Source organism: Pteronotus mesoamericanus, unplaced genomic scaffold (genome assembly GCF_021234165.1).
Source record: "Pteronotus mesoamericanus isolate MK-2021 breed Mesoamerican mustached bat unplaced genomic scaffold, CSHL_Meso_final scaffold_31, whole genome shotgun sequence".
NCBI classification, from domain to species: Eukaryota; Metazoa; Chordata; class Mammalia; order Chiroptera; family Mormoopidae; genus Pteronotus; species Pteronotus mesoamericanus.
This window is the reverse complement of record NW_026555312.1, coordinates 20385682-20412500: the sequence shown is the minus strand read 5'-3', so window position 1 is coordinate 20412500 and position 26819 is coordinate 20385682. Positions and strand designations below refer to the sequence as shown.

The window sequence follows — 26819 nt, the reverse complement described above, 5'->3', positions numbered from 1 at the left end:
AAACACAAAACCACCAACCTGGAAATCAGCACCAGAAAGGCCCAATTTGCTTGTGGGCAGCAAGGGAAGTGACTGAAAGTGGGGCAAGAGCTGAGTGAGCAGCACTATTCCGTCTCTGGCCTCTCCCCTACGTAAAGTGCCACAACACCGTGAATTGGGTTGCCCCACCCTGGTGAATACCTAAGGTTCCACCCTTTACAACATAACAGGTATACCAACACAAAGAAATATGGCCCAAATGAAAAAACAGATCAAAACTCCAGAAAAAGAACTAAGCGATGAGGTGAGAGTAATGTTTTCATTACTGGGGTCTTGACTTCCTAAACTCAGCCCCCAGCCATTTCCTTAAATTATTCCAAGTCTTTCCAAGACACTCCTTTCTTTCCAAGATAAGCATTACTGCTTTTAACCTATCAGATGCACAGTTCAAAAAACTGGAAATCAGGATGCTCACAGAAATGATTGAGTATAGATGCAAGACAGAGGAAGAAGTGAAGACTATGCATAGTGAAATAAAGAGAAATACACAGGGGATTTCTGGCCAATATGGAAGCATAGGTAGATATACTTTACCTCCTCACACAACCAAAAGAAGGACAACAACAAATTTAAAAACAGAAAGCAACCAGAACTGCCAGAAAATTGAACTGTAGGGAAGTCCGGCAACCAAGGAGTTAAAGAAGAAATATTCATCAAGACCAGTAGGAGGAGCAGAGACAGACAGCCAGGACTGAGAATACACGCAGCAAGGTGGTGGCTGGAGGACTGGGTAGTCCCACATTTGTGTGAAGATAAACAAGAACAACAGGGGAGCAAGACAGACTGCGCAACCCAGGGTTCCAGTGAACGAAAAGAAAGCCTCAAGACTTCTGGTTAAAAATTCTGTGGGGGTTGTGCAGTGGGAGAAACTCCCAGCCTCACAGGAGTGTTCATTGGAGAGAGCCGCAGGGATCTAGAAGATATAGAAACCCATCCACCCAGGAATCAGCACCAGAAGGGCCCAAGTTGCTTGTGGGAAGTGGGGAAAGTGACTGAAAGCCAGCGGAGAGCCCAGCAACCAGCACTGGTCCCTCTCTGACCCCTCCCCCACAAAGTGCCACAACACAATGATGTGAGTTGCCCGCTCTGGCAAATACCTAGGGCTCCACCCCTTACAATGTAACAGGTGGGCCAAGACAAAAAAATTAGGCCAAATGAAAGAACAGATCAAAATTCCAGAAAAAGAACTAAGCAATGAGGAGATAGTTAACACTTCAGAAGAAGAGTTCAAAACACTGGTAATCAGGATGATCACAGACATGGTTAAGTATGGTCACAAAATAGAAGAAAAAGTAGACTATGCAAAGTGAAATAAAGAAAAATATACAGGGAATCAATATTGAAAGGAAGGAAACTGGGACTCATATCAACGATTTTGAACAGAAGGAAGAGATAAATATTCAACCAGACCAGAATGAAGAAACAAGAATTCAAAAAAAATGAGAGGCTTAGAAACCTCTGGGACAACTGTAAATGTTCCAACATCTGAATCATAGGGGTGCCAGAAGGAGAAGAGGAAGAGCAAGAAATTGAAAACTTATTTGAAAAAATAATGAAGGAGAACTTCCCCAATCTGGTGAAGGAAATAGACTACCAGAAGGTCCAGGAAATTCAGAGCCCCAAAGAAGTTGGACTCAAGGAAGCACACACCAAGGCACATCATAATTACATTACCCAAGATTAAAGATAAGGAGAGAATCTTAAAAGCAGCAAGAGAAAAGGAGACAGTTACCTACAAAGGACTTCCCATAACACTATCAGCTGATTTCTGAAAAGAAACCTCCCAGGCAAGAAGGGGCTGGAAAGAAGTATTTGAAGTCATGAAAGCCAAGGAACCTACGTCCAAGATTCCTCTATCCAGCAAAGCTATCATGTAGAATGGAAGGGCAAATAAAGAGCTTCCCAGATAAGGTCAGGTTAAAGGAGTTCATCATCACCAAGCCCTTATTATAAGAAATGTTAAAGGCACTTATGTAAGAAAAAGAAGATCAAAGCTATGAACAGTAAAATGACAACAAACTCACAACTATCAATGACTGAATCCCCCCCAAAAAACAACAACAACAACAAACAAAAACCTAACCAAACAACTAGAACAGGAACAGAATCACAGAAATGGAGATCACATAGAGCGTTATCAGCAGGGAGGTGGTGGTAGGAGAACAGGGGAAAAGATACAGGAAATAACAACATAATTTGTAGGTACAATATACAAATTAGATGGGGGAGGTTAAGAATAGTATAAGATGGGGGAGGTTAAGAATAGTATAAGAAATGGAGAAGCCAAAGACCTTATATGCACTACCTATGGACATGAAGTAAGAGGCGGGGATTAATGCTGGAGGGAGGGTGGGTGCAGGACAGAGAGAGATAAAGGGGAGAAAAAATGGGACAACTGTAATAGCATAATCAATAAAATATACTTAAAAATAAAAATGCAACTGATTTCTGAATATTGATTTTGTGCCCTGCTACTTTTCTGAATTCATTGATCAATTTTAGTTGTTTTTTGGTGGAATCTTTATGGTTCTCCATATACAGCATCATGTTGTCTTCAAATAATGACAGTTTTACTTATTCCTTTCCAATCGGAATGCTTTTTACTTCTTCTTGTGTGATTGCTGTAGCTGGAACTTCCAGTACAATGCTGAATAACAGTGGTGAAGATGAACAGCCCTGTCTTGTTTTAGCTTTTCCTCATTTAAAATGGTGTTAGGTGTGGATTTGTCATATATGGCCTTTATTTCATTGATATGTGTTCACTCAATTCTCACTTTGCTGAGAGTTTATGTCATAAATGGGTGCTGGATTTTGTCAAATGCTTATATTGCATCTATTGCTATGAATATATAATTTCTATCCTTCATTTTGTTGATGTGGGGTATCATGTTAATTGATTTGCAGATATTGTACATTTACTGGCATCCCAGCAATAAATCCCACTTGATCATTGGGTATGATCTTTTTAATGAATTACTGAATTCAGTTTGCTGATATTTTGTTGAAGATTTTTATATCAATGCTCATCAGGGATATTGGTCTATAATTTTCTTTCTTTATAGTCTCTTTATGTGGTTTTGGAATTAAGGTAATGCTGGCCTTGTAAAATGGGCTTGGGAGTCTTCCCACTGCTTGAATTTTTTGAAATAATTTGAGGATATGCATTAGTTCTTCTTTGAATGTTTGGCAAAATTCAACTGTGAAGCCATCGGTCCAGGACTTTTATTTGTTGGAAGTTTTTACATTACTGCTTTGATTTTGTTGGCTGTAATCAGTCTGTTCAGATTTTCTACTTCTTCTTGATTCACTCTTGGAAGCTTGCATGTTTGTAGAACTGTATTCATTTTTTTCCAGATTGTCCAATTGGCATATAGTTGTTTTTAATTATGTTCTTTTTTCTTTTTGTAAATATGAGGAATTTTATGTATATACTATACAAAATAACTTTATAAAATATCATTCACTTCATATTTTATCAGATTTATAGCTTTCTGTGCATGTTAACAGTTATGTAAGGAGGTAAAAATACTTTACCAAACTTTTAGTATTAGTTTATATACACCAGTAAGAAGCAAAACAAATAACTGAATTTTTCCATAAATGTATTGCAAAAATAGCAAAAACTACTTATCCAAGTAAGCTGTAAAACAGACTCAGAAGGACCCTGCTAAGCTCAAACACAACAATATATACTCAGTGTCTCAGCCTTTAGCTTTCTTCACCAGTTTATCTTTTGTCAATGAAGACTGCTCTCCCTTCATTCAATTTAGGGCAAGTGCTGGGGAATAGAGAAATGTGAAGACTTGCTCTCAAGAGAGACCAAACTGACCCAGTGTCTAATGCCAGCAATTCCTTTAGGGTCATACTACTTATTCAATGGCAACTCCGTGAGATCCATGTTGAAACATTTAAAACGCTATGATGTTTAAGTTTAACCTTTGAAATGAGGTACACAACCTGTTGATGGCATGGAGAAAAGAATCGAGAAAGCAGCATGGACAGAAAGGATTGGGAACAGTATTGTCTGCTGATACACATGCTATACTTTCTTGGTGTGTTTGGATAGAGTATTATTCTACTGGTATGCAAACTTCATAATATTTTCTTATACTCCTTTGTATTTCTGTGATGTCAGTTGATACTTCTCTTTCATTTCTGATTTTATTTATTTGAGTCCTCTCTCTTTTTTTCTTTATGAGTCTGGTTACAGGTTTATCAAGCCCGTTTATTACTTAAAAAAAAACACTTTTGGTTTCATTGACCTTTTGTATTTTTTAAGACTCTATTTTGTTTATTTTTGCTCTGATCTTTATTATTCCTTTCCTTTTACTCATTTTGGGCTTTATTTGTTGTTCTTTAGAAAGTGCCTTTAGGTGTGAGGTTAGATTGTTTCAGGTTTTTCTTGTTTCTTGAGGAAGGTCTATATTATTATGAATTTCCCTCTTACGATTGCTTTTGCTGTGTCCCATTGATTTGGGCTTGTTGTACTTTCATTTTCATTTGAAATCAAAAACTACACATGTTTTGATTTCTTCCTTGATCTCATTGTTAACCCATTCATTCACCTCTAGGGGTCTTGAAAGTAGTTTAAGATCCTTTAGAGCTCCAGAGAAAACTTAATCTTTCTCATGTCTTTCTAATTAAGCTTTTTTCCTGCAAGTACCAGTATTCAAGATAAAATATTTTAAAAATTATTATGCAAGCAAAAAAGAAATAAAGTAGTGATTTTTGTTGTAATACAGATGAACCTTGAAAACATTATGTTATGTGAAAGAAGCAGTCACAGAAGTCTATGAATTGTATGATTCAATTCATATGAACATCCCAGCAGAGACAAACCTACAAAGACAGAAAGTAACTTAGTAGTTGCTTACAGCCAGGAGAGAAGGGAGAGAATAGGAGGGTGGTAGATAAAGGATGTGGTTTTTGTTTTGTTTTGTTTTGTTTTTTGAGGTAATGAAAATGTCCTAGAATTGACTGTGGTGTTGGTTACACATATCTGTGAATATACAAAAACCATTTAATTGTACACCCTAAATGAGTGAATTGTATGGTATATTTATAGTATCTCAATAAAGTTTAAAAAATTTTTTTGTTATTAAGAACTGTTTTATACATTCAAAATAGTGTCTATATGGTATAAAGAAAAATAAAATAAAGTCTGAACCTGTCACCTGCTTAATAAATAAAACTTTACCATTACCTTTGAAGTCATCTGACTGGCCCTTCCCTATATAACCCTTTGCCTTCCCTCCTAGGAGAATCATTCATCTGAAGTTTTTGAAAAATTATTCTTCCTTTGACTTTCATTGTAGTTTTACTACATATGTTTCTCTCAGTAATATATTGTTTACCTTTATAAATTTTTAAACTTTCTATAAATATATGTTATATACACTTTCTGTAACTTGTGTTTTCAGTCAACATTGTATTTTGTGAGAGCCTTTCAGGTTTTAAAGAGTTTCTTATTTGATTTCATGTACTGTTTACTAATTAGCCTCTAACTTAAAGATGCTAAAACCCATCTTGGAGAGGATTCTTACTGTCTATAAAATGCAGTGTCTGATTTGTTATAGGAGTTCAATATTGGAGATGTAATATTATATACAATATTATTATACATTTATTAGTAATTATATATAACATATAGTGATTGTTTCTTTCTCTGTGAATGTATATCATTTCATCAACTGTATTAGGCATTAATAATTTTCAAACTACAGTAAAATCTGAGTTATGCAGAAATGCCTCATTCTAGATATTTGAAGTTTCAGATTAGCTAAGACTTTAAAATTTTATATGAATTTATTCCTAAACATTTTCAATTTTAATCAAACTAAAAAAATGAGCCTTATAAGAATTTTTGTCCTGACCACTGTGGCTCAGTTGGTTGGACATTGTCCCACAAACCAAAAAGTCATGGGTTCAATTCCCAGTCAGTGCCCATGCCTAAGCTGTAGGTTTGATTACTGGTTCAGTTATGTACAAAATCAATGTTTCTCTCCCTCTCTTTCTTCCTCCCTTCTCCTCTCTCTAAAAAAATTAACAAATTTAAAAAAAAATTTCAACCATTTCCAATTCTCTAAACTTGTTTATGAACATATGTAACAGAGCTTTACTCACTATGCAACTATTTTTTGTTCTGGTTTTCCCCCCAGATTTATTGAGGTATAGTTGACATATAATATTGTGTAATGTTCTGGTTTTAAAATGCTCTTTCATTTGTACACTTCCTGTACTGACATAGCCTATATAGTTGCCATTTTTATTTTTTATTCCCACTGAGGACATTTTTCCTCATTGCTTTTAGAGAAAGAAGGAAGGGGGAAGAGAGAGAGAAAAACATCAATTGGTTACTTCTTATATGTGCCCCTACATGGGATTGAACCCACAATATTTCCGTGTACTAGATGATGCTCCAACCAACTGAGTCACGTTGGCCAGGGCTATAGTTGCCTTTTTTTTTTTTTTTTAAATATTCCTAGGCTTCTCCCCTGGAGATGGTTTTGGTTGGCATAAGGTAGAAGTGAGGAACCTGTATTTTTTTATAAAGATTTTATTTACTTTTAGAGAGAGGGGAAGGGAAGGAGAAAGGGAGAGAAATATTAAAGTGTGAGAGAGACATTGATCGGTTGCTTCTCGCATGCCCTCGACTGGGAACCTGACCCAAACCCAGGCATGTACCCTGACTGGGAACCGAACCGGTGGCCTTTTGGTTCGCAGACCAGCACTTAGTTGGTCCACAGAGCCACACCAGCCAGGGCTATAGTTGTCACTTTTAACATGTGAGTGTCTCACTTATTTCTAACCAGTCAGAGGGAGAACAGCTGAGGAGAGAGAAAATATGGTCTGACTCTGAACCCTTATCAGAACTTCTGAGATTCAAGTCCTGTCATGGAGTGGATCACATATTTTTGTCAGGGACCATTCTCTTTTTTCCAATAGAGCTGCTGGATCCAATTTCCACTCTGCCTTCCATGAGAGGGCGGTTTTGCTCTTGTACACCAACTCAGGTCCATTTGTAGTGGTTGCCTTGAGCCCTTGCACTGAAACAGTCTGTGAGGTCAAGTTCAAGCTCAATAGGAGAGACCTCTGATTTATTACTGGCATTTGCAATAGTAACGGTTCCCAGCAGGGCCTTCATTGCTACTCCCACTTACAATGAGATTTTGTTAAGTGATTCCAGGACAATCCTGGGCACCAACAAAAATTACCTGGACAGCCCAGGAGCTGCTGGGGTGGTGAGCTCTCTCCTTCCACCACTACAGCATATATCACATAGTGATATATTTGCATTTATATTTATAGGCACTGTAATTGTGTTTTGCATTTGCACCCGACTCTGGGCATTAATTTATTTAAAAGAACAGTTTAGCTTTTTCAAGGAATTAAGCATCTTTAAATTGTTTATTTCTGATTTTATTGCATTGTAGCCCCAAAAGTGATATGTAAAATTTTTGTCCTTTTTGATTTACTAAGTGTATTTTTGTTTTGTTTTAGAATACAAAGGTATTTTTATTTCTTTCCAAATCTGTTAGCTTGGTTTTTAAAAAATTCATTTGTTATTATATTATTTTGGGTATATAAATATGTAACTGATGTGTGTGTGTGTGTGTGTGTGTGTGTGTGTGTGTGTGTATCAGTTGTGTTTTGCTTCCTGTGCATTTTACCCTCTTTTTTTTTTTTAGACTTTTACTTTCTGGTGTCTGTTTCTGTCCCTGTCTCTCTCTGTATATGTGTCCCAGCCTTCTTTATTTAAAGATCAAAGTGATATATGATGTGGGGATTAAAATAAAGAGCATCACTGAACTTCATCTTCCATCCAGCCAGTACCCCAGACTCCCTGCCCCCATAGCCTTTGTGTTCCCAATTCCACAGTGAAGGAAGAGGTTAATCCCAAAGCCCTGGAACAATTGTCAGGGTTCTTTCCCTCACTCTCCCCGTTCCTGGGAAGGCAGGCACCTCAGTTTGAATGCACGGGAGAGCCCAGAGTGGCAGACACAAAGGGAAAGGCTTCATCCCCAGGGAAATGGACCCAGGAGTACAGCACAGTGAAGACAGGGCCCACAAAATGGGCCCTGGTGCCAGAGGAAAGGATGCTGGTTGGCCTGAGACAGGAGGCCCAGAAGCCTCAAAATCTTCTCGTGGAGAATAGTCTCTGCTTATTCATTTGCACTTCTGGCAACGGTTGCAGAACCACACTGGGACCATGCCCTTCTCCAGCCCGAGCTGGGGGCAATGTGGCTGATCTGCTGTGTGGTGGGCTTCAGCCACTGCTGGAACCTGTTATTCAGGTTGCCCCTGCACGGTTCTCATATGTCTTCACTTTCTCTCTGTGGGGCCTGCATATGGGTCTCTGCTTTGCATATCTCCTGTAGATTCTTGTCATTTTCATCCTTCTCCACCCACTTCCACAGCAGGGGCCGTGGCTTACACATGTTCTTCAAACTGAGCAGCAGAGGCTCAATGCAGCAGAGAGTCGTTTGGCTGAACACCTTCCAAAAGAGAATCGCGAAGACGAGCCCCACATCAACCTGGTCATATCCCAGGGTGATCCTCTACTGATTTCAGAGCTTGGTAAATCGCTTGAGCTCTTTCTGCAGAGCTCTCAGGTCTTCACTCGCCTCCTCTGCTGGATGGTCCCAAACTGGGTAGCGCAGGACTGGGGGAGGTTGTTGTTGCTCCACCCCAGCCCCGCCTTGCCCTTGGGCTGGGGGTGGGGTGTCTCCAGGCAGCCCTGGGACACCAGCCCCACTCCAGCCTGAGATCCTCTGTAGGTCATCCCCCCAACAGAACTCATATGGTAAGCTGAAGAGAGGAAACCCCCACATCAAGCCCTGGACTGATTCCTTCTCTGCTGGGAGGGCCCTGGAAGCTCAGCCAGGTCCGAAGGTCAACCCAGGCTGGCTCTGGCCCTCCTGGCCCATCGCCTTCACTACCCAGTGGGAACGAGAAGGCAAAGTCGGAAGCCACGTGTCCCTCTTAGTAAAACGAGGGCTCTCGGAGGTACTGCTCAACACCTCTCTCCCTCCCAGTTCCCCCTTCATTCTCTCTTAGACTTTTCTTTCTATGCCCTGTGCTCCAGATTCTATGATCTGTTTTGTCAGTTGAGCTGGCTTTTGGTTCTGGAAACCAGAAAATTTGACATACAACAAATAGTATGAACAAGCAAGGGTGGGGTATGGTAGAAGATGAGGCCACAAAGGTAGGCAGGGACCAGGTTATCTAAGCTTTTATACTACTGCAGTGAGAAACTGGTAGAGGGTTTAAGCAGGGAGTGGGCAGCACATATTATATTTTTCATATTTCCAAGACATCACTCTGGATACTGAGTGGAGAGTGGAATGTAGGAGGGCAAGACAGGAAGCTGCGAGATGGTCAGGAGGTTGTGTTTAGCAAAAGCCCAGAAAGAGAGGACAGTGGCTGAAATTGGTTGTAGGAATGGAGAAAGCGAGAAGCTGCAAGCAGGATGCGTGTTGCAGGTAAGCCAACAAGGGATCACAGGGAAAAAGAGCCAAGCACAACTCCTGGGTGCTCTCCCCATGGAAGAGAACCAGGCACTTTTCAGCAGACAGATGGTAAATCGCTTGAGCTCTTTCTGCAGAGCTCTCAGGTCTTCACTCGCCTCCTCCGCTGGATGGCCCCAAGCTGGGGAGCGCAGGGCTGGGGGAGGTTGTTGTTGCCATTGAAAGCTGTCAGACTTTGTAGAAGAGAAGAGAGGCCAGACAGGAAAGAGAAGGGGGCTGAGGATCACTAGAGATCTCATGGTGGAGGAGGAGGGGGAGAGGGAGGAGGGAGGGGGGAGGGGAGGGGAGGGGGAGGAGGAGGAGGTGAGGGAAAATCCAGTAGAGGAGGTGGGTCTCAAAAATCCACAAAAAAGTGTTTCACTTTACCCAAGAGATTTGTTCTGATCACGTATGGTAAGACATGCAGATACTGCAATGACTGCCATGAAGGAAGGTTTTACTCACAATTCCCTAGAAACAGGTGGCATGGCAGGCCACACAGAGCCACTTGAGGTAGCACCTGGGTCAGTGAGGTGGCAGAGGGAGTGAGGGAAAACCTTACTCTAGGAAGAAATGGGGGAGGCAGGGTAAACAGATTAGGCAGGTTTGGGATTAGCTTGTTTGAATAATTTCAGTAAACTCTGGAGTACAGGGGCTATCCCCAGTTGTTTGGTACCTGGCCCTGGAGTAATGAGGACAGGGGGCTATTAGCCTGGAGTGTAACAGCCCACAGTAGGTGTGGCAGGGTGTGGACTCAGGATTGGTTAGTTTGGAAATGGAAGGCATGCTCACAACCCTGGAAGGTCCCTTGCTAGTCATCAAGATTCCAGATGCCATAGCATCAGAAATACAGGTAACTGCAAGGAAAAAACATTCAAAAGTAGCCTCTGTGTCAAATGCAACTAAAAGATTGAGTGAGGTAAGAACAGAAATTTGGTTTGAATTTGGCCAGCGCTACTACTTCTCAATAAAGTAGTGCTGAGGAAGGCTAGAATGGAATGGATTCAGGAGTGAAGGTGAGGACAGGTAGCTCTAATGGAGCAAAGAAACAATGGTAAATGCAAGGTATCTGGGATCAAAAGAAGTATTTTCGTTTAATGTACCTTAGGGGATGCTTTTGCATGTTGATATAAATGACCCAGGGAGGGAGGGGGAAATGAATGATGTTGTCAAGGAATCATTATAGGCATAGAAGCCTGGGAAGGTAGGCTGAAAGGACTCCTCAGCTCCAAATTTATTTGAAGCTATAGGTTTTTTCTTTTCTTTTTTTTTTCTTTTTTAGATTTATTTACTTTTTAGAGAGAGTGGAAGGGGGAAGAAAGAGAGAAACACCAATGTGCGAGATACATCCATCGGTTGCATCTCCCAACTGGGGACCTGACCAGGAACCCAGGCATGTGCCCTGACTGGGAAACAAACCAGCGACCTTTCGGTTCACAGGCCAGCATTCAATCCACTGAGCCACACCAGCCAGGTAGAAACTATACTTTTAAGCTGTAACATAAATGGGATTTTTGCTTTCTGTTTTGTCATACAGGCACGCCTCACAGAACAAATCCTCGAGTAATGTTTCCCTGGAAAGACACCTCTGAGTTTTGAATACCCAAACTGCATAACAGGTATTTATCTCTCAATACATTTTTTCAGCTGATGTTTATAAATATAAATTTTATATTGAGTCTTAAAAACTTAACACATTCTAAATGGAATGGCTTGCTAGAAAAGTTTCCAAATACTATTGGTAGGTCACCAAAATCACGCTAGTCACTTATCTAATGTTGCTGCTTTCAGGGAAGTCACTGCTGCTTAATTGTGGAGTGACCAAGAAACAATGTTTTAAGCATTTAGCATCCTAATATATTTGTAACTTATGTCTGAGTATCATATTGTGATTTAGGAAATTGATAGAGGTTTTCAACTGCCTTGCTATTCCTTATAATTCTTCCCATTTAAAATAATGAGTAGGTTTTTCTTAGCATTTTCTTGGATACAGTCTGACATTTCTGGCACAAGTTACTGACATTAACCACCAGGTGACGTTCCAGCTTTGTCTTAATTTTAAATTTTTTAATACTTTGTAAATTACTAACTTCGGTTCTTTCAACTCTTACAGTAAAGTCAGTCCTCCAGAAAAACTGCACTACTGATAATCTGCTGCATGCATCCTCTGCACAGAATTGTGGCTGTGCATATTCCAGTCTGAGAAGCGTGTAGTAACATAGTTATTGAATTTGTCAGAAAAATTATATGGAACATGAATTATCACTGTAGCCCCCAACGGCAACAAATTATTAAGAGGTTCCGGAAGGATATTTCAAAAGAGGTCTTAAAGTGGTCCCAAAAGCGTCTTACGGTAGGGCTAGAAACAGAAATTGTGTATTACCTTCCTAGACAAACTTCCTTAATATTTTGGGAAGAAACCAAGGCGGGGGTGAGGGAACGGGGAGTGCGCTCACAGGGAGAATTTATGGTAAGAGACAGAAGTTGGGAGGAATGGAGGGCAAGGCGAGAAAGATGGCTTTGAAAAGGCAAGTTCCAGGTTCCCAGGTACCGGGTATCAGGAATCCAGTAATGAGCTTCTACACGGATTCCAAAGCCTAAACTGGCCGGCTAGCTCCGCCCCCACTTGGGCGCCGGCCAAAGCGAGTAAGGCCGAGCGAGGAGACGGGGCCGGAGCGAGGAGACGGGGGCGGAGCGAGAGGTGGGGGCGGAGCGAGAGGCGGGGCGGGGTGGGGCGAGGAGACGTGGGCGGGCGCGCCGCGCTCCTGGAGGGCCTGCGTACCACAGAGCATGGCCACACTGCGCAGGTTGCGAGAGGTACCTCGGCATTTGCTGGTCTGCGAGAAATCCAACTTCGGCTACGACAAGTCGCGCCACAGGCATCTTGTGGAGACGCACTATTACAACTATAGGGTGAGTCCGACCGCCTGGGCCCGAGGGCTGAAGAAGCTTGGGAGAGCCGCTCTCTGGAGTGCCTGGTCCCCTCGCCGAGTGTGCTGGGAGATGTTGTCTATTAACCGCTCCGAGCCAATGGCTTGCGGAGCTGCAGGACTACAATTCCCAGGATGCACCGGGCTCGGGGCGGTCTGTTCCTGGCAAAGTCCAGACGCAGCTAACAGATTATTCTTGTTCCTTCCCCGGCCCAGGTGCCCCGCGCGGACCCGAGGTCCGCTGCCGGGAGTGGGGAGTTAGGAGGGCGTGACTGCTGCGAAGCGTAGCCGCCAGCCGGCCGCATACAACTCCATATCGAAGCTAGACTCTCGCCTCCTACCCAGCACTTAATTCCTTGTCCCACCCGTGTGTGGGTCTTTGAGAGCATCATGCCGAGTCCAGGCCCAGGAACCTACTTTTTTAGACGGTTTATGGAAACTTCCTGCTTTGCCTGCTTGCTGTCTTCTGTGTCTCCCAGGCGAAGTGCACTATTTCTGCAGCTTTTGGGAGAAATTCGCTGTGGTGGCCCTGCTAGCAAGCACAATTTAAGAGCATTTTGGGGTTGGTAACATTAGCTGTTGCTTCTTGAAAATGTCGCCCTCGTGGAGTGCCGCCTTCTCAAATGTGGAAAGTCGAGGCGTCAGTAAGGTTAATTATTGATTTATCCAGGATTTTCTGAGAGTAGGGGAGAACAAATTCCTGGTCAAGTGTCCAGTAGGCAGTATTCATCAACCCATTTAATGGCTGGGACTCTGAAAAGTAAGCCTTAAGACGGTGTTGGTTTAAACCTTCAGCACTTCAAGTTGATCCACTTAATCTTCTTAATCTCCTCTCATGCCTGGCTGGCCAGTTTTTCAGAGACAAAAGTGCTGATCCTGATGCTTGGGAACAGACTGGCGTTCAAGCTTTGGGAGAGTGATTTTCAAGGCGTGGAGTACATGGGGCAACATGTGAAACCGTTAGGTTTAACGTTTCTGCTTTGGATGGAAAGCTCACCACTGACAACAGTCAGGACCTATACCTTAACGCACCAGGTCTGATCTGTAGAATTTTTTCTATCTATAAAATAGGAAGATCAGGAGCACTGCTTCCAAGTGACCTCTTAATTATTGATCCTGAAGGGATAAATTCCTTATGCCCTAAGGGACAGTTCCTTTGATACAAATACAGGGATATTCAATTGTCCTATATTTTCCTAAAATTTAATTAGAGTAGTAAAAGGAACAGGACATAAATATATCACTGTATCACTTATAAAAAGTAAAATATTAACAAGATCTTTCCATTAAAGTTTTCTTGTTCATTCTCTTTCTGGTACTGTACATTTGTAGGCAGAAATGAAAAATTTCTCAGATTTTTCTTTCTATGAGATTGGTAAGTTAATTTATAAGAAATCTGTGGAGGAATAGTTAGCAGCCTTCATGATGTTATATCATCCCTAAAAACCTGGATGTTAATCTACATGAAAATAAGACCTGTTTATGTTACACATCCCAATAGGTTTCATTTCTGATTCCTGAATGTGGGGTACTACCAAAAGAACTGAAAAACCTAGTCACAGACGCTGGACCCTATTACTTTGTGAAAAATTTACCTCTTCATGAGTTAATTACACACGAATTCATCAACAGCTTTGTAAAAAAAGGTAAGAAAAACTCTAGTGTCTATGAACATGCTAAGAAGAGGAAGTTTAGTTAGATCACATTACAATACAAGGGTCTTTTCTTGTTTTAGGTAGGGCTTATGGAGATAGTCTCTGGTCAAGTGCATGCATCACTCTCCCCATCTCTCAGTATTCTCACTTTTCTCTTTCCCTTTCTCATGCTCTTGTTAGGTGGTGGTTTCTGATGACACTTGTCCACAAGTGATGCTTGGGGATGTTGTAACAAAAAGGTATACCTCATCGTAAAACAAGGATTAATGAAGAGAAATGTCTTTCAATCATGTATTCAGATATATTGCTGTTGGGTGTCTGGCTGCAAATAACACTGTGCTCTCAGTAGTTCCCACAATAGCTACCTCAAAAGGCTGGTTTCCTGAGGCAACCATAGCAGCTGTTTATAGAGCCAGGTACTTGTGGTTTGATGTATTCTTAGGTTTTATGACTCTTACCCTCTTCTGCTGTCCTCATTCCTATTCACATCTGCTGGGTTGATTGGTCGATTCCAGTTGTTTCCTAGGAGCCACTTGTTTGAAACTGTATTTCAGAAAGTCTTTAGGGATTCCACCCTCACTACGTAAGTTACCATACTATACTTATAAGAAGCAACTTACCTAATCTTGTTGTAGGACCCTTGTTTGTCCTCTCCAGTGGAGCTGTGAAGAATCCTAGTTATGTGGAACTCCTCTCATTCTGATGTTGCTGGGGATGCTTACTAAGCTAGAGGTCTTGTTTTTGGTCTCATTGACATTATTCCTTTTATCTGTTTTGAAGCTTGATACTACTTTGTTAATAGTGTGGACACTAGCTATAGCAGGCACTGTTATAGATCTTACCCAGTTTCTACCCTTGCAACAACTCTATGCGATAGGCCTATGACCCCCATTTTACAGGTGAGGAAATTGAGGCTGGGAGAGATTGAGTAGCTTTAACTGCATACAAGTCCCTGGCACATTTTGAATCTCAGCCTGGAACTCTGCCTCTCAGGTGTGTACACTTACTTAGTATTATACTTTGTGCCTCTCTGCCAGCATCCCCAAAGACACATGTTCCATCCTTAGTCCATTTTCTGCTTGATGGTAGTCAGCTTGCACGAACAGGTCTTGCCTGGCCAGGGGATTAAACTAACTGTCCTTGGCCTTTCATGTCCTCCAGGTTAACAGTGGCAGTTTTTAGGTTTATTGAGTGAGCTGGAGCAGTAATCTTGAAAATGTATTATCATGTAAAAATAATCCACTAACTTTTTGCAGGTATGATTTTTTTTTCCCCCTCTTAATTTCTTCTCTGGGCTTTCTCTTACAGGTTCCTGCTATGCACTGACATACAATACAAATATTGATGAAGATAATACTGTTGCCCTGCTTCCAACTGGTAACAACTGATTCATTTTTTCTTTTCTCTTTAATTAAAAATGAAGTATGGAATATTGTTAAAGGTTGTGTTCATTCTTCTAGATATTTTCTATGAATTTATAAACACATGTAAGGGTACTTCTTTTTTAACATAAATTGCATCATATTATATTGTTCCTCAGTTTGCTTTTTTCCCAAGCTATATATCGATAGACACCTTTCCATATTAGTGCATATTGTTCTAATGTACTATTTTTAATGTCTTGAAGGTATTCCAAAGAAGAGGTATGTAATGTTCATTCCTTCTTCAGTAGAAATTTGGATAAATTTCTAGTTGCACTATTATCATTAATATCCTTGTACAATAGCCTTGTATTATAAATAAAATCCTTGTATGCAACTTATTGCTCTGATGCCTAACTGCTCAACTTGCCTTGCTTTCTTTTAGTTATAGAACATGTAATATTTTGACATGTCTTTTATGGGAATTATTTGATTAATAGGGAAATTAATTTTATCATTGGATAAAGACACTTATGAAGAAACTGGACTTCAAGGTCATCCATCTCATTATTCTGGTAGAAAAATAATGAAATTTAGTAAGTATTATGCTTGCTCTTTCAGTTTCTAACAAGGTAGTAATCTTATGACAATTTAAATTTGAATGTTTGAATTGCCTCTATTTTCTTTGTTCAGAAAAAGTATGGGTTTTTCTTGTGTTTAAAGCTTCTAACTCAGAGGGCTGTCAGTTCCACTTCCGAGAGGATAAGACAATGCCATTTCTTTTCAGCTGTAGGCTGCATCTTAGAAAAATCATAGAATTGGCATGGTCCATTAGGTATATGTTTTGGGTCAAAAATTCAAAGTAGTGAACCCAAGGTAAGAGTCCACAACTTGTTCTTAATAAAGAATTTCCATTGATTTGCCTAAGTCTTTATAGTTGCTAGTAGAAATTTACTTATGAGAGAAGAGATGATGTTTTGCTGGTGGTGTCAATAGCAAAGGTATCCACATCCATAGGTAGATTAGAGTTGACTCTGTCCTTCGTCTTTGACCTAGGAAAAGTATGAATTAAAAACATTTGTTTTTAGGCCTCAATGCTAGAAATGCCCACTGAAGGCAGAGCTTTGGTTTGGTAAAACAGGGAATGCAAGGAGAACAAAATAATTTTTACTATCCTTAAATTTTCCCAAAATTCTAGTTTTTTATGTAATAGTTTTCCCGTGGTGTAGCCTAGCTACTTATGAATGAAATGTTTATTTCTCTTTCATTTTTTAAGTTATTTCCATTGATTTGATGGACTTATCCCTTAATCTGGATTCTAAGAAGTATAAAAGAATATCTTGGTCCTTCAAAGAAAAGAAGCCATTGAAATTTAATTTTCTTTTGGCTTGGCATCATACAGGTATGAAAATAAATTATGAAATAATACAGTGATTTTGAAATCTAATTGTTAATTAAAGGGGAGTAATGGAGTATTGAATGGGGATTTCATGCCTGTGGTCAGGGATATCATGTGCCTTTATGTGTAAACATCATTAAGAAAGCTGCTTTGTCCCCTTTCATTCCCAAGAACTGTAATTCAGGATAATCTGTGTATGCAGCCATCTCCTCCATCTCCTTGGGTTATATGTAGATCCAGAGATCTTCAGAGTGGCTGCTGAGCAGCTAGAATTATCTGTTTCTCCCCTCTCTTCCTCCAGCTTATCTCAAACAGCCTTGGCTTAATGTTTTAAAATAATGCCAGTTAGAGTTATATATACTAACTGCTTATTCATTATTGTACAGTAATAGGCATGCTATTGGAGGTTAAATTAAATTTGTTTCAAGTTTTAATTGATTAGAGCAATAAATTTAATTCAAAGTTTGATAGTTACCAAACACGTTAATCTATTTACGATTTGCCATGTCCCTTGCTCCTTTTAGAAGTGTATTTTTGACCCATCACAAGATTGCAATGAATCAGACCTTCACAGTTCTGATAGTGAAGTATACTCTCTTTTGGAAAATAGGGAAGCATACAGGTCACTGTGGAAATATGCCCATCTCTCTGCCCCTCATGGGAGGTTTCTGCCTCTGGGTGCTCCAGGTTGTTTGTGTGGTCTGAGGTCTATAATACTTCGGTGTTTCTCCTGGTACTTATGATAGAGGTACCAGAGGACAGAGAGATAGGCTGACATTTCAGTCACATGAAGTCTTCATTGAAGACGATCTGTGCATTGGGTACTAAAGGGCTGTGTGTTTCTAAGATTCCTAATTATTTTAAGGCATTGCCAGGAATGTGAAAGTTCTGCGATTTTACCCTCTTGCAAGCGAAGAAGTTAGCCTGCACAGTCTCATGGATGCTGGCAGAAGACATAGTTCAGAGACAAAGGACTGAATTACTGACAGCAATATCAGTGGCCAGAATATTGGCATTTGCACCAGCCCACCAAATCCTAATTCCTACAGGAAGAGATACAGTGGGCCAAGTGAGGTTTGCACATACATATTGCAGGAAGGGAGACTGGAGCTTGAGGAACTCAAATCTTTTATACTGGGCAATGAGCCTGCTGACCTTTGCTCTGGAGGGAGGGGGACATTATTTCCATTAGACTGAACAGTAGAAAAGCCTGCCATTTGCTCTGGAGGGGGCCACTATTTCTGTCTTCCAAGGCTGTTGGAAAATCCTTGAATAAACACTGGATTATTGGGTTCAGAGACAAGCTTGAATGTGATCCTATCATCATTCAGTTCTTCTCTTTTTTTCAATAGAGATTGTGGAAATACATTCCTTTTTTGTAGAATTCACTCATTTGTTCATAAACAAAGATTTTGGTCTTATTTAAGTTGAAAGTTTCTTATTACAGGAAATGATGAAATTTGTGTGAGTTGAACTGGAAGTGTCAGGCTTTTCTGGAAAAAGTGTGAAAGAAGAGGAATGTTTACAGAACTTTGGCACAAGAAACTGAAAGCAACTTAAATTATTTTAATTTGTATACAGCTTTGCACAACTTCTTTCTATCTTAATCCTACCTGCTTCCTGTAACTCTCAGCTGGCATGGGGTAGTTTTGGGGATTTACAGAACTTGTTTACAATATTAAAATAGTCTTACATGGTTTGTTTTAAGGTGTAGAAGAATCAACGATGATGTCATACTTTTCCAGTTACGGAATTCAGGAGCATCAGCCAAAAATAGCACTGAGCGTAGTGACAGATCTTCAGTGCCCAGTGTTGCAGAGCAGTGAGCTCGGAGGCACACTAGAGGTGGCCTGCAGTGCCAGAGAGCTCTTCGATTGGCTGGGCGCTGTCTTCAGTAACGCCGACTTGTGCGTATGAGAGCTCCTGGGTCTCGCAGGGCTTTGTCTTCTTGTTTTGAATAGGGGCTTAATATACTTTGAAAATGATTGTGTGATGGATATAAATGTGTTTTCTCTCTTTTTTTTGTGACAGAAATAATGAGCCTAATAATTTCATATCAACCTATTGCTGTCCTCAGCCAAGCACAGTGATAGCAAAAGCTTATTTGTGTACAATCACTGGTTTCATAGTTCCAGAGAAGATATGTCTCCTGTTGGAACAGATGTGGTATGAACACTTTTTGCCTTTTTCATTTTGCTTGTCTGTGCCAATGTGATGTTTTAGGAGCATTGCTACTGTTACAAATTTCAGCATCCTATCACATATATTTCCCTTTTTATTCCTAGCTTGGGTTCACAGTATAGTAACATTATCATCTTAAATTACATAATTATCCATGGTAATAGGACAATTCTATTGCCATGTACTTGTTCTTGTGGAAAGGCAGATAGCAGAGCTTAACTGTGGTTCTTGAAAACAAACTGCTTATTTTTCTTGTTCTGCTCCCCAGATCATTTTGGTGCAGTTTAAGTTACAATGTCACCTAAGAAAATAGCAATACTTTATGAAAGACATGATCTGCTTTAAATATTGGAGTTCTACAAAATGTCTCATTTTTAAATAGGGTGGAAAAAGGAGTTGACTGTCTCTGAATCCAAATTATGTCTAAGATATTTCCAGCTCTAACATCTTGTGAATCCCTGGGCATCTGTAATATGCTAAGGATTGTGTAAAATAGTGTTAGTTTTTCATTTTGGGAGGTATTAAATAAATAAGGGCTACATTTTATCTAATATCAGGAAACTCAAACCCCATACCGAAAAGTCTACGAAGTAAGAATGTCTTCTCAGTCTTCACTTTGAAAATGTCTAAGATTGAAGTCTTGAGGGTTTTCCTTTTTAAACCCAGCACTCTTTTTCACATTTATTAGTTTAGTACTTTGATTTTCTTCATTCAGAAGACTTAATTTTTAGAATCTGATAAATTGTGCTGCAGTGTTTCGGTTAACAAAGACTAAAAACAGCAGTTAAAGGGAGAGAAACCATTCTTATATACTTTTGGGGTTCAGTTGTTCTTTGAATCTTACATAATCTTCTACAATGGAGGAAGGAAAAGGTGAAGTTTGTTTTGTGCATTGTATATTGGTTCACCTTTGTTGAATTCACAATATAGCATCAGGAATTTAATTTGCATCTCCTAATTTTTATAAATAAAAATCAAAGTCTAAGCTTCAGTGGAACATCAGAAATATCACTTATCCTGAAAAAGTTTAAAAAAAAGAAGTAAAGATTCCTAATTCTTCCTGTTTATAAGAATTATCTTTCTTTTTCAGTTGCTACTTTGATGAGCCAAAGTTAGCTCCTTGGGTTACATTGACGGTTCAAGGCTTTGCAGACAGCCCTGTTTCATGGAGAGAAAATGAACATGGTTTTAAAAAAGGAGGAGAACATTTATACAACTTTGTGATTTTTAAAAATCAGGACTATTGGCTTCAGATGGCTGTTGGGGCAAATGATGACTGTCCACCATAAAAATCAAAAATTTATATTCATGTTTGTTTATGTTTATGCTTTTCAGATTCCTTAGTGGTAAAAAGACTGAGAGTTCACTCAGGCTTATATGATGATGACATATCTTAGATAAGCATCCTGCTCTGGTCAGCGCCCATCTTGTGACTGCGGTGGGGCCTGTCCAGCGATCATCTCAGAGTTGATTTCTCCCTGTTAACATAAGCACAGGCATATGAGTTACTACATGGTAGAGGGAGTCAGGGATCAGGGGTTATGGAATTGTTGGCTGTGTGTGGTTTTACTCAGGTACATGATTGCACCTCTTTCATATAAAAATAAGAGCCAGTCCCTGCTTCAAGTATTGTGCATATATTACCTCATTTAGTTTTCACATCAGTCCTATGAGGAAACAGGCACAGAGTATAAAAAAGCTGCTGAGGCCACATTGCTTGTGGATCTTAAGACTTGATCTCCTGCCTGCTCCTTCCATAACTGTTCCCACTCTCCTGCCCCTGGGTCAGGATGGGTATTTGAATACTCTATGTTGTTAAAAAACAAGTTGAGAGAAAGTTTTTCCCAGCTGTATGGCTGATAAGGACCAGCTAAAAACAAAGAAAACTTTTGGAATACATACCAAAAACCATTATTTAAAATGTATCAATGAGCTGCAAATCACTTCTCAAATGCTAAATTAAAAAAAAAATTAATGGGAATAGAAACCCAAAGGTATAATTAGGGTACTGATGCCACTTTTCACCCTTAGGATATTTGCAAAATGTCAGAACGAACTTTGCTTTTCAAGCCTGGGGTGAGAGGAGGGGCAATATAAGAGCAGACAAAACAGAGGTCCTGCCTAAGGAGGGAATCCTAATAGGAGAGCTCAGAGAATTGAGACCCCAAAAGGATAGAGTAAGGATGAACCATGAATAAACCTGTCTGCCTCCCCCTCACCTCTCTTGTCCCCCAGGACAGCAAGGAAGATTGCCTTTCCAAGAGAAAACTTCTCCCCTAAGAGGATATATATATAACCACAAGCAACCCTTAGCTGGTTTATTCACACAACCTGGGTAGTCTAAAAAAGTCTCAGGCTGTAAATTTATTTTTCCACTAGAAAATAATTTTTATTGAGATTCCACTAATGCACAAACTGTTTTTGCCATTAAGCCCCTTCCTTTGCAATTCAGTCTTTCTTAAGTGGTCCCATGAATACTTTCTTCTCCCACCATCTGGAAGTAGCCATGGCCAAACTTCAAAGTGATGTCAATAAACATAAGGGCCAGTGTTTGCACCTTAAGCTGGAAATACAAAATGATGTCAAGTTGTTAGTGCCTTCCAGGTGACTGGCAAAAGCAAAACTGTCTTCAGAGGAACTAAAAGATGTAAAGAATGTTAGTTCATAACCAAAAATCAAAAACAGGTAAAATAGGCAAGCAGAAGTGAGGGACAGAAGAATCAGGCTTACAAAGACTAAAAATATCAGGGTTATCAAACATGGTAAAAAGTATGCTGTATTTTTTTTTTTAAGACTTTTAATTTATTTTTAGAGAAGGGGAAGGAAAAAGAGGGAGAGAAACATCAATGGGTGAGAGATACATCAGTCAGTTGCCTCTTGCACGCACCCAACTGGGGATCTGGCCCGCAACCCAGGCACATGCTCTGACCAGGGATCATTACCAGCAACCTCTTGTTCGCAAGCCAGCCCTCAATCCACTGAGTCACACCACCCAGGGCTGTTGTATATTTAAAGAAATAAGGGATATCAAAGACCATGAACGTAAAAGTAACCAAGCAGACTGGGAAAAGTATTAACTGGAAATCTAGGAATGGAAAATACTGTAATTGAAAGTTTAATGGGTTAGCTTAATAGTACAATGAACACCACTGAAAAGAAAATAATAGATTAGGAAATACAGGTTTTTCAAACTTGGAAAAGTTGAAGGGCTTCATCACCAGAAGACCAAGCATTACAAGAAAAGTTAAAGGACATTCTGCAGGCAGAAGGAAAATAGTATCAGATAGAAATCTGGATCTACGCAAAGAAATGAAGAACACTAGAAATAGTAACAATATGGGTAAAGATATGATTTATTCAAACCTCTTTAAAAGGTCATTGTTTAAGTAATTATATTGTGGGCTTTATACTTGTATGTAAGAGTACAATAGATGACAATCATAACTTAAAGACCAGAAGTAAAGAAGTATACTAATTTTAAGTTTCTTGTACTATATGTGAAATGATACACTATTACTGGATTGTAGACTGTGATAAATTTTAGATTAATACTATAAACCCTGAAACAACCACTAAAATAACAAATAATTGCAGTTATTAAACTAACAGATGGAATTATAAAAAGTATTTGATTAATCAAAAAAAATAACAAATGGTGAAAGAATTGAAAGCAGATGGGATAAATAGAAAACAAAAAGTAAGATAATATCAAACCTAACCGTATCAACAATCACATTAAATACAGTAAACACCCTGATTAAAAGTCAGAGATTGTCAGATTGGATTAAAGAGAATAGACCCAACTATATTCTGCCTTCATGAAGTGTACAAGTCACAGGCAGTGGCTTACCTAAACCTGGACCAGAGCCCCCCACCACCAAAAGGTTCCAGAACCAAAACATCCTGTGACTGGATCAGACCACACCAGAGCACCACCTAATTATCTCCACAAATGAAACACCCAAAGGATGGACTCAGCAGCCACCAGAGCACCACTATGGTGAATCCCACTCCTTGTAGCCCATGCAGTACACCTCATGCACTGTAGTCATGGCCAGTCCACGTAGACCTGAGGGTCAAATATTTCACTGACACGCCAGCAGCAATCAAATATCAACTACAGTAGATGGACACAAAACTTACACAAGAGACAGCACTAGAGGACACTGGTCTTCTGAGCACTGAGCCTCACAGGATACATGCATAAAACCACCTTGCCAACTCTGGGAGACATAGCAGATCTACCAAATACTTAGAAACAAACAGCCAAAATGAGTCAAAGAAACATGCCCCAAATGAAAAGAACAAGAAAAGAAAAGAACTAAACAAAATGGAGGAAAACAGTCAATCAGATATACTCGTTATAAGGATATTCAGTGAACTGAGGGGAAGAATAGATGAAATTAATGAGAACTTGCACAGAGGTGGAAACTATAGAAAAATCAGGAATGAAGAATGCAATAACTGAAATGAAGAATACATTGGAAATCAACGGTAGATGAAGCAGAGAACCAAAAGAGCAGTTTGAAAAACAAGGTAGCAGAAAGCCCCCAAATGGAAAAGAAAAGAAAATTTTTTAAATGAGCCTACTTAAGGGACCTCTGGGACCACCTCAAGCATAACAACATTCACATCATAGGCATACCAGAAGGAAGAGAGCAAGGGACTAAAAATCTATTTGAAGAAATGATAACTGAAAACTTCCTTATTTGATTAAGAAGATAGACACACAAATTCAGGAAGCTCAGAGAGTCCCAAATGAGATGACCCTGAAGAGGCACACCAAGATACATTATAATTAAAGTGCCAAAGAGAGAATCTTAAAAGCAGCAAGAGAAAAGCAGTTAATTACATAAACAGAGCTCCCATAAGACTGTCAGCTGATTTTTCAACAGAAACTTTGCAGGCCAGAATGGATTGGCACAAAATATTCAAAGTAACGAAAACAAAAATCTACAACCAAGATTATTCTACCCAGCTAGGCTATTGTTTAAAATAGGAGAGAGAAAGAGCTTCCCAGACAAAAAAACAACAACAACAACAAAAAAACTAGAGTTCATCACCACCAAACCACTATTACAAGAAATGTAAAAGGGACAGCTTTAAAAAGAAGGAAAAAATAAGTACATGCTTATAAAGTATTGATAGTTACTTTAAGTGTAAATGGGGGAAACAAGTATAAGGGGACTAAATGTGGAAAAAATACAATAAAAAAGTTTTTAAAAACTGGTAGCATATTTTACATTAAAAAGAGATATGGAGTTTAAAAACATGATTTTATATAGCTATATATAACACATGCATAGTAAATTGCATGTTTTATTAAACAATGATATACTGTGCACACAAAAATGTAAAGGGCTTACTCTCCAATCAAGAGACAGTGTAGTTGAATGAAGAAGAAAACAAGACCTGTACATATGCTGCCTACAAGAGACTCACTTCAGATTGAAAGATACACAGACCGAAAATAAGGGGATGGACAAAGACATTTCATGCAAATGGAAATTTTTAAAAAGGGTAGTAATACTTAGACAAAATAGACTTTAAAACAAAGGATATAACAAGTGACAAAGAAGGACATTTCATATACAATATTCAAGATATGGAAGCAATCCAAGTATCCATTGGTAATGATTGGATAAGTAGAGGGGGTACATACAAGGTGTGTCCAGAAAGTATCCAGCCACATACTATGAAAAATACAGATACTTATTGAAGAAGATAACAGGATACGAGAAACATTGCCTTGGCTCGTGTGACTGTATTGAGCGCTGGACTGCAAACCACAGGGTCACCAGTTCGTTCCCAGTCTAGGACACATGCCTGGGTTGCAGGCCAGGTCCTCAGTGTGAGGTGTGTGAGATGCAACCACACAGTGATTTCCCTCTCCCTGTCTTTATCCCTCTCTTCCCTTCTCTAAAAACAAATATGTAAATAAAAAAAAATCATACATAGGACAATTATATCTCAGTTCCCTTCCAAGCTATGACCTTGAGGAAATCTGGTTCATTAGTTGCAGTTTGAATTAGCCATTAGCAACTGCAGCATGATGTTCCTTCTGCTCTGGTAGCAGAAGCTGTGGAATGAATTTTGCCACAACACATTTCATGCCAAGATACTGTGTCAAAATCTTGGACACTAGTTTTTGGAATCCCCAGATCACCTTCTAGTTCTCGCACTGTCAGTCGCCGATCTTTGTTGATTGCAGCCCATACACGTTCAATATTTTCAGGTGTTCTGCTTGTTGCAAGCCTTCCAGAACATGGATCACTTTCAACATATTCTTGACCATCTTTGAAGCATTTGTGCCACACTTTTATTTGTGCTGCATTCATTGTATCTCTGAAAGCCCTCTGAGTCATCTGAATAGTTTCTGCAGAGGAATGCTCAAGCTTAATGCAAAAATTGATGCAGATTTGTTGCTCTACTTGCTCAGTCACTCTGAATGCAATGGCTATACAGAACACACACTCACTCAGTGGCATCTCCTGCCCCCACTGACTAGTACAATGAAGTCATCATTGTTTACACATGTTCATTCCAGTCCACTCTCTGGCTGCCAGGCTACATTGATGTCACACAAACCATTCTTGTTCTATCAAAAATGGCTGGACTTTTTCTGCACAGGCCTCATATACATGAGGGAATATTATTTGGTTGTAAAAAAAGAATGAAATATCATCTGCAACAACATCGATGGACCTGGGGGGTATTATGCTAAGTGAAAAAAGTCATACAAAGAAAAATGTCATATGATTTCACTTACACATGGAATCTAAAAATGTAAAATAAATAAAACAAACTCATAGATACATAGAATCAACTGATGGTGGCTGGATGGGAGGGGGTTTGAAGGACTGGGTGAAAAAGTGAAAGGGATTAAAAAGTACAAATTGGCAGTTAAAAAATAATCATGGGGATGTAATGCACAGCATAGAGAATACAATCAATAATATTGTAATATCTATGTATGGTGCCAGGTGGGTACTAGACTTATCAAGAGGATCACTTCATAAGTTATATAAATATCTGACCATTGCCCTGACTGGTGTGGCTCTTTTGGTTCACCATTGTCCTACAAGGCCAAAGGTGCCTGGGTTGCAGGTCAGGGGCACTTACAAGAAGCAATTGATAGTTGTTTCTCTCTGACATCCCTGTTCTCTCTCTTTCCCGCTCCCTTCCCTTCTCTCTGAAAATAAATACATAAAATCTTTTAAAAATAAATTTCTAACTGCTATACTGCATACCTGAAACTAACAATATTTAATGTCAAGTGTAATTAGAAAAAGAAAACACACCTATCTCTCTTTTAAAGGTTGTTGTAACCACTTTAGGATACAATGGACAGAGATAAAAAGAAGGTTACTGGCTTTGCTTAGCTACAAAAGTTGTAGTACAGGACTGAGTATCTAGATAATTCGGCAAGTGCTTCTTGTGTATCTGAAGCATTATCATATATAAAATGATAGGTGGGCTACATCATCTCCACAAATCATTGGCATCTTTATTAGTTTACAAAGACATGGTGTTTAAAGCTGATGGAATGAGAGAATGGATTAATATGAAAGTTAATGTAAGACACCAGAAAAAATTTGTTTTCCTACAAATGTGACTTCAGAGCAAATACACCTTTTCTCCCATTAGGACAGATTTGGTAAAATGGTCAAATATGGAGAACCAGCTACAAGGCTTGCATGAAGATATTAGAACCTTTGTTTTGAATACCAAATCTTCCCTAATGGTAG

The 26819-nt window shown here is 39.5% G+C and overlaps 2 protein-coding genes and 1 pseudogene across 2 annotated transcripts in view; 1 reads left to right on the top strand and 2 right to left on the bottom strand.

Annotated features, from left to right (window-relative positions):
- Window positions 1-8002: 8002 nt before the first annotated feature.
- On the bottom strand, window positions 8003-12337 carry LOC129085563 (POU domain, class 5, transcription factor 1-like; annotated as a pseudogene).
- Window positions 12305-20380, top strand: RPP40 (ribonuclease P/MRP subunit p40). The gene is made up of 8 exons (XM_054591909.1): window positions 12305-12458; window positions 13977-14121; window positions 15439-15507; window positions 15992-16087; window positions 16768-16893; window positions 18599-18797; window positions 18922-19056; window positions 20162-20380. Exons 1-8 carry the CDS (start codon window positions 12336-12338, stop codon window positions 20358-20360), a joined length of 1092 nt encoding a protein of 363 aa, XP_054447884.1. The 5' UTR covers window positions 12305-12335; the 3' UTR covers window positions 20361-20380.
- A 97-nt stretch (window positions 20381-20477) lies between these two features.
- The window catches only part of CDYL (chromodomain Y like), a 206989-nt gene continuing 200647 nt past the window's right edge, over window positions 20478-26819 (bottom strand). The window contains exon 7 of the mRNA XM_054591907.1: window positions 20478-20549. The gene's annotated coding sequence lies outside the window, so the exon portion shown is untranslated. The remainder of the gene's footprint in view (window positions 20550-26819) is intronic.

Excerpts from the sequence above, each read along its gene's own strand:
- RPP40 (XM_054591909.1), top strand. The coding sequence starts at position 12,336 with ATGGCCACACTGCGCAGGTTGCGAGAGGTACCTCGGCATTTGCTGGTC. Across the intron at positions 16,894-18,598 it reads TTTGGCTTGGCATCATACAG|GTGTAGAAGAATCAACGATG; the intron begins GTATGAAAATAA and ends GTTTGTTTTAAG. Across the intron at positions 19,057-20,161 it reads CTCCTGTTGGAACAGATGTG|TTGCTACTTTGATGAGCCAA; the intron begins GTATGAACACTT and ends TTTCTTTTTCAG.